At 38.7% G+C, this 12,647-nt stretch overlaps 1 protein-coding gene across 1 annotated transcript in view; it reads left to right on the forward strand.

Annotated features, from left to right (window-relative positions):
* FHIT (fragile histidine triad diadenosine triphosphatase) overlaps positions 1-12,647 on the forward strand; it is a 1,587,164-nt gene that overhangs the window by 1,382,003 nt on the left and 192,514 nt on the right. The window contains exon 6 of the mRNA XM_002713411.6: positions 9,149-9,217. Within this exon, the coding sequence (XP_002713457.2) occupies positions 9,149-9,217 (69 nt within the window). The remainder of the gene's footprint in view (positions 1-9,148; positions 9,218-12,647) is intronic.

Consider the following 12,647-nt stretch of genomic DNA (forward strand, 5'->3'; position numbering starts at 1 on the left):
TTATCTGCAAAGGTAATTCTCTTTTACTGTGTAAACTAACACATTGACTGCACAGGGATTAGGACATGGACTTCTTTGAGGGAGACAAAAACATGGTTTTTGTTGATATCTAAAACTAGACTTGCCTTCTGCAGTTTCCCATTGGCAGGTATCAGGGAGAGGGGTTCACACAGGATCAACGGGTGGAGGGGGCAGGACCCCGGTTATGGAATTGGGTAACTCTGTAGCCTTCTCTTTCTTTTCCCTATGACTTGACCCCTTATAAGTGGATTACGATGTGTTTTTGGCAAGAAAGGAAGATACCAGTATGACCACATTGACCATCATGGGGTGAGTCTGAATGAAACAGGGGCATTCACCTAGTGGAAGGAGAAGCCTAGGTCCTGGAGAAGAGGCAGGCCTGCGAAGCTTCTGCCAGTCTTCCTGTCTCTCTCTCCTCACCTTCCTTGGTTCTGATACCCACGGAGGTCTGTTTTTTAATAGCAGGTCTATTTTTTTTTAAACTTTTATTTAATGCATATAAATTTCCAAAGTACGACTTATGGATTACAATGGCTTTCCCCCCATACCGTCCCTCCCACCCACAACCCTCCCCTTTCCCACTCCCTCTCCCCTTCCATTCACATCAAGATTCATTTTCGATTATCTTAATATACAGAAGATCAGCTTAGTATACATTAAGTATGGATTTCAACAGTTTGCTCCCACACAGAAACATAAAGTGAAAAATAATAGATGATTTTTTAAAATGATGATGAAATCAGAGCAGACCTATTGTCATGTTTAATCCCAGTGAGAGTCAAGTTGGGAATTGATAATTTCTTCTTTTTTTTTTTTTTTTTTTTACAGAGGATCAGTTTAGTATGCATTAAGTAAGGATTTCAACAGTTTGCACCCCCATAGAAACACAAAGTGAAATATATTGTTTGAGTACTCGTTATAGCATTAAATCTCAATGTACAGCACATTAAGGATAGAGATCCTACATGAGGAGCAAGTGCGCAGTGACTCCTGTTGTTGACTTTACCAATTGACACTCCTGTCTATGGCATCAGTAATCTCCCTATGCTCCAGTCATGAGTTTCCAAGGCTATGGAAGCCCTCTGAGTTCTCCGATTCTTATCTTGTTTAGACAAGGTCATAGTCAAAGTGGAGGTTCTCTCCTCCCTTCAGAGAAAGGTACCTCCTTCTTTGATGGCCTGTTCTTTCCACTGGGATCTCACTCGCAGAGACCTTTTGCCAGAGTGTCTTGGCTTTCCATGCCTGAAATACTCTCATGAGCTTTTCAGCCAGCTCCGAATGCCTTTAGGGCTGATTCTGAGGCCAGAGTGCTATTTAGGACATCTGCCATTCTATGAGTCTGCTGAGATTCTCACTTCCCATGTTGGATCACTCTCCCCTTTATTTACTCCATCAGTTAGCGTTAGCAGGTACTAGACTTGTCTATGTGCTCCCTTTGACTCCCAGTCCCTTCACCATGACCAACTGTGAACTGAAACTGATCACCTGGAACAGTGAGATGGCATTGGTACAGCCACCTCGATGGGATTGAATTGGAATCCCCTGGTATGCTTCCGACTCCACCACTTGGGGCAAGTCAGCCTGAGCATGTCCCAAATTATACATCTCTTCCCTCTCCCATTCCCACCACCATGTTCAACAGGGATCACATTTCAGTTAATTTTCAACACTTAAGAATAACTGTGCATCAATTACAGATCTAAACCAGTCATATTAAGTAGAACAGATAAAAAAAACTACTAAGAGGGATAATGTATTTAGTTGTTCATTAACAGTCAGGGCTATGCTGATCAAGCCACCATTTCCCATAGTGTCCACCTCACACCAACAGGTTTCCCTCTTGGTGTTCAGTCAGTTGTCACCGATCAGGGAGAACATATGGTATTTGTCCCTTTGGGACTGGCTTATTTCACTCAGCATGATGTGTTCCAGATTCCTCCATTTTGTTGCAAATGACTGGATTTCGTTGTTTCTTACTGCGAATAATAATAATAATAATAGCAGGTCTATTTTTTAAAACCTTTTACTTAACAAATACAAACTTCATGCATTTCTTAGGTACAACTTTAGGAATATAGTGAACATTCCCACTGAACCCACCCTCCCAGCTCCACTCCTACCCTTCTTCCTCCCTCTCCTTTTGCCAGTCTTATTTTATACTAAGATCTATTTTCAATTAACTTTATGCACAGAAGATTAAGTCTGTAGTAAGTTAAGAGTTCATCAATTTGTATGATAAAGAAAAAAGTAAAAGAAAAATTAAAGAACAAACTGTTTCTCAACAGCTGAGACAAGGGCTATTCAAAGTCATTGCATCTTGAAGTTAATTTCACTTTTTTTTTTTTTGAGAAACTTAATTAACTTTAAAGAATCACCCAAGAGTGATACATCTTTTGCGAGCACTTAGACATAACTGTAGCTTATGAGACATATCATTCACTTAATACATTAAGAGAAAGTAAGTGTCTGGGAACAAGTTTTGTCATTAATTAAAAAGAAAACAAGCAATGGAGTTGGACACTTTGGTCTAACTAAAATTTATGAGACATAAGTATATCCTCCACTTCATACATTAAAATGGAATAAATCTTTAAAAACAAGTTTTATTGCTAGCTCTCCTAATTCAACTCTTTGAGGGCAGAGGTCCTATATGGGAGATTAGTGCACAGTGACTCCTGTTAATTTTTTTTAAAGTTTTGTTTATTTATTTGAGAGGTAGAATTACAGACAGTGAGAGGGAGAGACAGAGTGAAAGGTCTTCCTTCTGTTGGTTCACTCCCCAAATAGCCGCAACAGCTGGAGCTGTACCGATCCGAAGCCAGGAGCCAGGAACTTCCTCCAGGTCTCCCATGTGGGGGCAGGAACCCAGGCATTTGAGCCTTCCTCCACTGCTTTCCCAGGCCATAGCAGAAAGCTGAACTGGAAGAGGAGCTACTGGGACTAGAACCAGTGCCCATATTGGATGCTGGCACTGCAGGCAGAGGATTAACCTAGTGTGCCACAGTGCTGGCCCCCTCTTGTTGTTAATTTAACAATTAACACTCTTATGTGTGACCTCAGTGATCACTGGGTCTCTTGACATGAGCTGCCTAGGCTATGGAAGCCTTTTGAATCCACAAACTCCGGATTGTCAGTCTATGGACTTAAGCAGGTCTAATGAGATGTAATTTATATATAATAAAATTTGCTCTACCGATGTGACAATTCTGTATTTTTAGCATATTCACAATCACCAGTAAAGAATTCACCACCCCCCAAAGAAACTCCATGCCCAGTGACAGTCACTCTTCACAGCCCCACTCCTGGCAACCACTAATCTTTCTTTCTGTGTGAATTTGCCTAGTTTGGACATTTTGTACATGGAATCATATATACCTTGTGGCCCTTTGCACCTGGCTTTTTTCACCTTGTGTAATGCTTCCACTTAGCATACTTTATTCCTTTCAATGACCATGTCATACTCTCTGGTCTCGACAGCATTGTTATCCTTCCATCAGTTGATGGCCATTTGGATCGTTTCTGCTTTTTAATGGTTTTGAATCATGCTGGTCTAAACATACAGGCACAAGTTTTTGTATGGATCTGTTTTCCGTTCTCTTGATTAAATGCTACAAGTGCAATCCTGGGTCATAAAGTAACTCCATGTATAGCTCTTTGAAGGTCTGTCAAACTGCCGTTGCATCATTCCACCTTCCCACCAGCAGCGTGTGTGGATTCCAATTCTGCACACTCTCCCTAACACTTGTGTTTGTGCCTTTTGGTTATAGTCATCCTAGTAGGTCTGATGTGGTATGTCATGTAGTTTCCTGTGCATGTCTATGACACTGGGCTTCCTTTAATGTGTTTTTCACTTTTGTTCCCCTCACCCAGCTTCACTGAGACCAATTTAAGCTTTTAGCGATGTTGGACAGTGTGAAACTCCTTCTCAGAATTTTTTGTCTTGTAAGCTGTTGGAATTTACCCTCTCTTTGTGTCCTTAGCTGGAGCCATACTTTTCTTCCCAGACTCCAAACTCTGGAATGTCCCAATGCTCACCCACTACATTTTTCTTCAACACATTTATTTCTCCCAAAAGTAAATTCTGTAGTTATTCATTTACTAGTTTATTTTCTAGCTTACCCACTAGAATTTAAGCTCTCTGGGGACAAGAGTTGTGTCTTTTTCATCACTGTATCCCTTGTTGCTTGAAAGAATAGCAGCTGGCAATATACATTTATGAACAACACTTGTTTTTAAAAGCATACGTAAGCATCGTATGACGAAAAAGCTGGGTCTCCATAATCAAGGAAGCTTCTGCACTATTCGTTTAGGCAAACTTGGAAAAGTCTCTTTTGTATAGACAAGCTCAGACTTTACTCTGCTAATAAGCATTGTGAAATGTTATTTGTGAAAACGTTTGTAGTATGGGATGTGTCATGGAACGTTTTAATATACTCTTCTACTCAAGCAGTGGTAAACTGCAATCTCTAGCAAATTTGTGGAATGCTTTATGAAATCAATGTTGTGTTAGCACTTAGAAAACTAAATTGTGATCACCAGACTTAATATGAAATCACTCTGTAAAAGTTATGTCATATCATCCCCATCCCTGCTATTCATAGTTTTTTTTTTTTTTTTCCAGAATGCCAATCTATTGGAAAGCCATGGTGATGTATTCCTTCCTCACAGTGAGGCTTCTAGCTGGCTTTCTTATGATTTGCCTGTTCTGAGGAGCTGAGTGTGTTGTCAGGGTGGTGATCAGCCTGTCACTTAAGAATTCATGTCAAGATAGCGGGCTGGGTTGAGATCTCTGCCCTTGGGAAAAATCACCTTTACAGTGAATTATTTACAGTCGTCAGTGTCACAGTGGGTTTCTGGTGGTTGCCAGTGATCAGGAGTGGCATTTCCAGTACTGGATGGTAACAGAGCCTATAGAGATAGACCTTGTCACTAAACACAGAAAAACAAGGAAAAGAGAAGGGGGCACGGACAGCCTTGGACTCAATAGGCTCCCCTAATGTCAGTTTACAGACAGCCGTGTGTTAGGAGTGGGTGGTAGCAGGCATGTCCCGAAAGACAAGGCAAGGAGGATGGTCAGAGCACACGAAGCCAGGGAAGCATTTAGCAGTAGGTCTCCAGAACTTGACCTGGCTGTACCGAGGCTCCCAAATACACTACACTTATAAAGTTTCTTCTTTGTAGATTCCATTAATTTGTAGTTATTTTAGTACAGATAAATGCAGGACACTACTCCAGATTATCGGGCAACAAAAATGTCAGTGTGTCACTACCTCTGTTTAAGTAGGAGCTCACCACAACCACAACCGTGGCAAGTAAATGATCTTCACACGTCCTGCACTGCTTCTGGGGTTCCTTTCCGCATCACAGAAGCTAGTTTAATGGATACTGTCTGGTCTCAACCTGTCTCCGAAGGTTCCTTTATTAAAAATTTTGAAATTTAATTAATGGAACATCTACAGTCTCAACAAGCTAGATTTTTTTTTTACTCTTCACTAAGTAGTTGAAATACAATATGTAATGTTTTAAATTTTTATAGATACCTTATTAAAATGATTAAGGGTATCTAAAATACCATTAGTGGGTAAAATATTAGCCAAAAAAATGACACTAAGAGTATTTTTGAGACTATTTTTCTCCTAACTAGAAAAGCTGTGGGATTCATAATGAATACAGATCTAATGACACTTTAACCCTGCTGTTTTACAACATTAATAATAAGAATAAATGCATGAAGCACAGAAAAGAAGAGCAGAATTTTAGAAAAATCTAGTAAACACTTGAATTTTGAATGCCTCAAACACAAATGGGTTCACAGTGCTTATGAGCACTATCATTATTTTTTCATCCTTTAAGCAGTTCATATCTTTATTTCATTTCTAATTTCATCCAGAACTAAAAACCTAATTCATTACATAATGTATCTTACCACTTTCAGTTTTCAAGTACTCAAATAATGCAAACCCAAAGGTTTTCTTTAGTGGCAACAACACATTTACAGACTGAGCTTCAAACAAGGGAAAACTTCATTTAAAATAACTGATACACTCTTCTGCCCAAAGACATAAGAACTAAGACTTAACACTGTAATCACACAAATTGTATTTAATAAGAGAAGGGAAAGAAAGATGGTCCATTATAATCAATGTATTCTTTTTAAAAAGATTCAAAAACAGATTGTCTTAATATGTAGCTAGATCCCAGAAACAGGATATTCTGAAATTTAAGGAACTACAGAAGAAAAACTAGAATAAGTTCAATTCCCTGCCATTTTTCCATAACTGTTCCTATTGTTTACTCTGGATTTCCTTTATACTTTTACTGGGAAATATTCTGCTTTCACATTTTTTCATAGTGATGACCATGTTTCTGTGTGTAGCACATCCTTAAGCATTTTTGGGAGGCTGGACAATTGGTGACTAATTCTTTCAATTTTTTGTTGTTGTTGTTGTTATGGGAGGTCCTTATTTCTCCTTCATTCATAAATGAGAGCTTTGCAGGGGACAGTATTCTGGGTTGACAGTTTTTTTCTCTTAAGACTTGGAATATATCTCGCCATTCTCTCCTAGCCTATAAGGTTCCTGATGAGAAGTCAGCTGTTTGTCTAATTGGAGATCCTCTGAAAGTAATCTGGTGTTTCTCCCATGCACATTTGAGAATCTTTTCTTTAAGTTTTACTGTGGAGAGTTTGACTGCAATGTGTCACGGTGAGGATCTTTTCTGGTCATGTCTATTAGGAGTTCTTTGTGCTTCCTCTACTTGGACAACACTTTCTTTATCCAAATTAGGCAAGTTTTCTGTAATTATTTCATTAAAAAGACCTTCTAATCCATTCTCTCTCTCCACGTCTTCAGGAACTCCTAAGACCCATATATTGGGTCATTTGATAGTATCCATAAATCTCCAACAGTTTTTTAGCTTTCTAATTTCTCTCTTTTTTTTTTTTTTGGTCTGACTGTAAAATTTCAAGAGATTTCTCTTATCAAATATTCTTACTTCTGACTCATTGAGTCTGTTGTTAAGGCTTTCTACTGCATTTTTAAAATTTGATCTGTTAAATTCTTCATTTCCAATATTTCATTTTTATTTCTCTTTTAAATCTCAATTTCATGGGAAAAATGTTCATTCATGTCATGTCATGTATCAGTTTCTTTAATTCATGGATTTGCTTCTAAGTAATCCTACGATCAATTTTTTTAACTCCATTTCCGGCATTTCTTCAGTCTCTTTGTGTTCACATTTTAGTATTGAAGTGCTAGTGTGTTCCTTTGGAGGCATCATGTTGTCTTCCTTATTCTTGTCTGCTGAGTTGCTCCATTTATTTTTGGGCATTTGTGGAGATAGTTGTTGTGGAGATAGTTGTCCTGTAATACAGGAATTATTGCAGTCCCCTTCATAAACAGTAATACCAAGATACAGACCTTCTGAGGCAAGACCACACATCTAAACGTGTAGTAAGAATGTTCACTAGGCACTTTGACTGCAGTGCATTGCTCTGTAATAAGTGATTACTAGAAAGTATAGGAAGGTGATGGATGAATGGGTAGATGGATGTATGGCTGGCTGGGTGGGTAAGTGGGAGGAAGATAGGAAAAAAGAAGAAAAAAGCAAGTAAAAGGTAAAGAATAAAAGACAGATTTGAAAGTACAGATTCCGTGAGGAAGCCTGCTTCTAAGGCTGGGGTATCTCATATTTTTCTGATGTTAGTTTTAAGACAACCTGTTCTTAGAATTCATTGGCTTTCTCCAAGGAATTTTGTTCCGTGGGTAGATTTCATTTTTCCTAGTTCATTTATTTTCCCTCCCTTTCTCCCTGTGCTCTCAAAGTCCTTGGGACTTAAGTATGCACTTGCCCCAGTTGCTGACAGATCCGTAACTGGCTTTATCACTGACTGGAGCATATTCTGGCTTAAGCTTTTCAGCCTTTGGGGTCTATGTGCTTAGGGACTGAGGCAAAGCTCCTGTCTGCTTCATTCACTTTTGGCTGCCCTGCCCCGTGCCTCTGCTTTCATAGCAGATTGTTTTTCCCTCCCTGTATAGCAAAGCCACAGGGACACTTAATCTTACATTCTCTGGAGGTGCTTTAGAGGCTTGCAGCCCCATGGCAGCCATCAAGAAGGGGTGGATGCTATCAGGGATGAGGTTTGATTCTTTGTCTGCCTCTCCACATGTAGGCTTTTCATTTTCCCTTTCCTCTCAATGGTTTGTAATGAACACGGAATATAGCTGAAGGGCAGAAATAAGGTTTAACTTGAGCTAAGGTACAATAAAGGCTATTTGAAAAGGAAAACTTTCAAGTGGCAGTTTAGCCTTGAAGAATATATTGAATTAGATATGCTGTAAGCCCTGATTCCCAATCTCAGTATAATAACATTACTATGTATATTACCTGGATACTCTGGTAGATGAGAGAATTGTGCTGTTGTAAAGATTAAGTTCACAGAATCAATTTATGTGCGGATTAAGAACGTGGGAACAAGAGCCAATAGACCTTACTGCCTGTGCTGACTACCACTTCCTGTGGGGGGTTGATCTCTCTGACCATCGATTTCCTTATCTGAATAATAGAGATAATAGTAGAACTTGTCTCATGAGAGTGGAGTATTAAAGGAAGTAATATCAAGCACAGAGCTTGACTTAGCATAAAATCTTAATAAATGAGAACTGCTTATCTTGATATCATGTGATTGCTATTCATCATCCTGGTGCTGTAATTCTAACCCCAATGCTTCTTCCTCTCAGTCATTTACTTTTTACTTAGGCACTTCTCTGTAAGTCAGTTCTTACTTGTCATTTTCAGAGTTGCAATGGTCAGCTTTTATAATGCACTGTCATTTCAAAACACTGACTAAATACAACTAAGACTGACAACTATGAATAATTCTACAGGGCCCCAAAAACACTGTGGCATTCCACTCCAACTCTCAAATGTGGCACTATGTTTTTCTCTGCTTCTCTCTCAGCTGATTTCAGACACAGTTACTGAAGGTGAACATCATATTCCTCTGAAAAATAATCCAAGAGGAACAAGTGTGGAAGAATTGGACTTCATGAAGGCATCACTGTCAAGTCTAGAAATACATGGGGAGATAATAACGCTGCATTTTTTTTTCTTTCTTGTACATTTTCAGCACGTCCATGTCCACATTCTTCCCAGGAAGGCTGGAGACTTTTGCAGGAATGACAGCATCTATGATGAGGTGAGCCTGCTCTCTCTGATCTTATTGTTTGATCACAGAGCCTGTCACAGGGGCTTATTGTTTGATCATAGGAGCTTAATGTTTGATGAAATCAACCAAATCAATCTGGCTTCACCTTGGCTATGGTCTTAAATGGGATTCCACCCAGCAACCTGGGAAGTAGCCGTAGAGGCCAAGACAAATGGGTCATAATGATTTCCTTTTCAAATGAAACCCAGTAGAACCAAGTATCTTTATGATTTCTGCCTTGTCATTTACCACAACTCTGAAGGTTTGTGTGGAGATTTGGTCCAGAGTCTCTAGAGAACAATCTATATTGCTGCCAATGGAAATCAAGCCATTTGATTGATGATTCTTTAAGTCAAATGCTACATTTAATTTTTAACACACTGTGGAACTCAGCTTGTCATTCCAAGTAGCATGTATTTGAAATAGGATGTTGAATTATCATTGACAGAAACTATATTGGTTTGATTAATATGAGTATAGCCTATGTATCTTCAACATTGTAGCAGGTAACTCATTGTTGGATGATCCCATTCAAAGATATCATGTGCAACTACAGCAAATAGCAATCAACGAAGTCAGGAGGGGTAGAAAATAGGTGATTCAGTTGACCGACTCATTCTAGCCAGGGTAGGAAAATGTGTTTCCCATGTGGTAAGGGTTGTAAAATGGCCCTAGTGCCCTGAAGTGCTTGGTTGAAAAGGATTTGAAGGCTTTTTCTCGATCCATTGTGGAAAATTGCTGGGATTCATTAGCGTTTTTGGCTGTGAGTGTCAAATAGGAAAGAGGTGCCATATTAGCCCTCTGTTTGGCACTCCTGTTCTAAACCTGTGAAAATGATTTTCAACTGGGTTTTTTATGATGTGGCTCTACCATGTATAACTATATGATTATTTCTTCCTGATTTGTCAGGTGTCAGAATCCATGCATTTTTAGGGATTCTTTGCAATATCTGGTCATTAGAACAAGAGGTTGGCAGTTAATGAAGAATCTTACTGTTTTTCTAGGACTCTGAATCATCTTAAGTGACTGGTTATCATGTCTTTAGGACGCTCCTTATGATCTTGTGCTTCCTTAGTTTTCCAAGAGTTGCAGTGGACTCAGTAGGGTGTGAAAATAGACTTAGCACTGGTATCCAAGTGCTGGTTTGTCAAGCAGTTACAACAAATCTCTGTTCCCAGATTTTGTTCCCAGAGATTCTGGTCCAGTAGGTTTCAAAGACACTAAGAAATCAACCATTGATTAAGTAAAGGAAAATATTCAGGAGTTTCTGGTACATTGCTAAGGTGTGGATAATGGTTCTCATACAGATTGCAGTTTACAAAACTGTATTCTGTATTAGCATAATGTGAAATCATTGAATGTAGAAGGCAGTTTGGGCTTGGTAGGGGCTTAGTCTGTCTTGGAAGAACATCAGAATTATAGATTAATTATAAAGAATTGCATTAAAAGATACAAGTACTGATTTTATTAACACAAACTAAGGTTAATAGAATGTTGCCAAGTACAGGCTATTTTCATGAATAAATTAGCGCATGATTCATATAAGTGAATACTGCTAAAGTGGTATGAATAGTGCTTGCACACAGATTTCTTAGGCTGAAGAGTCACCTTGAAACTTTGTGTTCTAAATATGCTTGTGACAAAAGTTCTGTGGATACATGGCAGCCCAGTTCAAGACATAGCATCCAACACTATGGTGGGTGTGGCCTTTCTCTCCTTTCTTATTCTTCTGCCTTTGAGTACATGCTCAAAGGCAGGTCTAATCCTATAGGTGAGATAACATGTGTTCCTACTATCCACACACTCAAAGGGGCATCTCAAAATAACATTCACCTCAGCAGTTTTCTTTATTTTTTATTTTCTCTCAACAAGTAGGTCAAATCTTGTATGGATAATATACACTAAAAGAGATTGTCATATAAGATATTAAATAGATTGAACTATGGAAGCAGACCAAGTAGTTAACATCTCAGTGCCACCTACTATCTTCTATGTGACATTGGTTAAGTCACTTAACCTCTTTATTTTAATTCTCTTATCTTAAAAATGGAGATAATAGGACATAATAACAAAAGATTATCACGTGTATCGAATGACAAACTATAACTGAAAAGCTTGTTTCAGAGCTTTCTTTGCCCTGGGCATTTCTCTGTTCTTATTATGGTAATTTTATTATTATTATTTTTTAAAACAAGCAATAGTGAGTAAGTGGAGAGCCCAGATCCAAAGCTAGGCCATTGGATGTTTGCATCCAGCACTCTTTCCAAGGACCAAATTTCTAATTTTCCCTCTGCTTTGAGCCCTTCATTCTCTCTTTCATCTTTCTCTTTGTACAGAAATGCTTCTGCAGTTTGAGTACACAGTAAGATCCTGTATAGAAAGAGACATGGGTACCTTGATGTGTTACACAGGCATTATTGGTACAGACACAATGTACATTAGATGGAGTGATCTCAATCAGAAATAAGGAAGTCATGAAGGAATAGCATTGTTTATACTGATTGGAATTTATACTGATTGGAATGCTCCCTCTGGATTATGCATCTGTTTACAACATCAAAGAGACAACTTTGGAAGGTAGAGGGTAGAAGTTTGAGACAACATGAGCTTGATAAAACATCATTGTATACCTGCCACTTCAGACAGAGAAATTGATGTTTAAAGAAGTCCTAGATTATAAGCCAGTTGGGAACACTGTATTCTTTCAAGACCCTATTTTAAGAGGGATGGTGACAAGCTGGAGAAGGTTCACAGAAAGGTTGATGGGGTGGCAGATTGTAGAAACAAAGATTTTGAGAGTAGTTGACTGTAGAGATGTTTTGTCTGAAGAAGAGACAATCTACAAGAAGAAAAGTAATGACAGCCTTTTTCTAAATATCTGAAGGGCTGGCAGAAGAAAAATCATATAAATGTGTTCTATGTGGCTAGAACCATTAGACAACAAGGAGGCAGATAACAGCTCCACGCATCAGGTCTTTGACAAAAGCCTGTCAGCGTTTAGAATGGCTTCTAAGGGGATGAGCTTCCTATCCCTGGATCCATCCTTGCAGAATGGATCGTTATGATTGTTCATGATGATGTCTACCTTTAGTCATTGCATAGAACACCAGATTTTGTGATTCCTGTCTTTAAAGAACTGGCCCATTTGATTATTAACCCATTTCGAGGTAATGTAAGTTCTGCAACAAATAGAGCTTGTTTGCTATTAGTCTTAGGGCACTTGTGCTTCTGCCTAACACAATATGCTTTTCTCTTTCACTCATGATAATATAGCACATAACTCTTTCTTGAATTTTATTAGACCCCTCTTTATTGATTTTTCTCATTCCAATATACTTCTTGTTTTTTCTGCAGCTCGGTATTACATATTGATGGTTTGTGGCCTCTGCTTGCCTCCTGGTGTATTTTATTCTTACCTGCA

The sequence above is a fragment of the Oryctolagus cuniculus genome, chromosome 10 (genome assembly GCF_051225735.1).
Source record: "Oryctolagus cuniculus isolate XC-2025 breed Fujian yellow rabbit chromosome 10, ASM5122573v1, whole genome shotgun sequence".
Lineage (NCBI taxonomy): Eukaryota > Metazoa > Chordata > Mammalia > Lagomorpha > Leporidae > Oryctolagus > Oryctolagus cuniculus.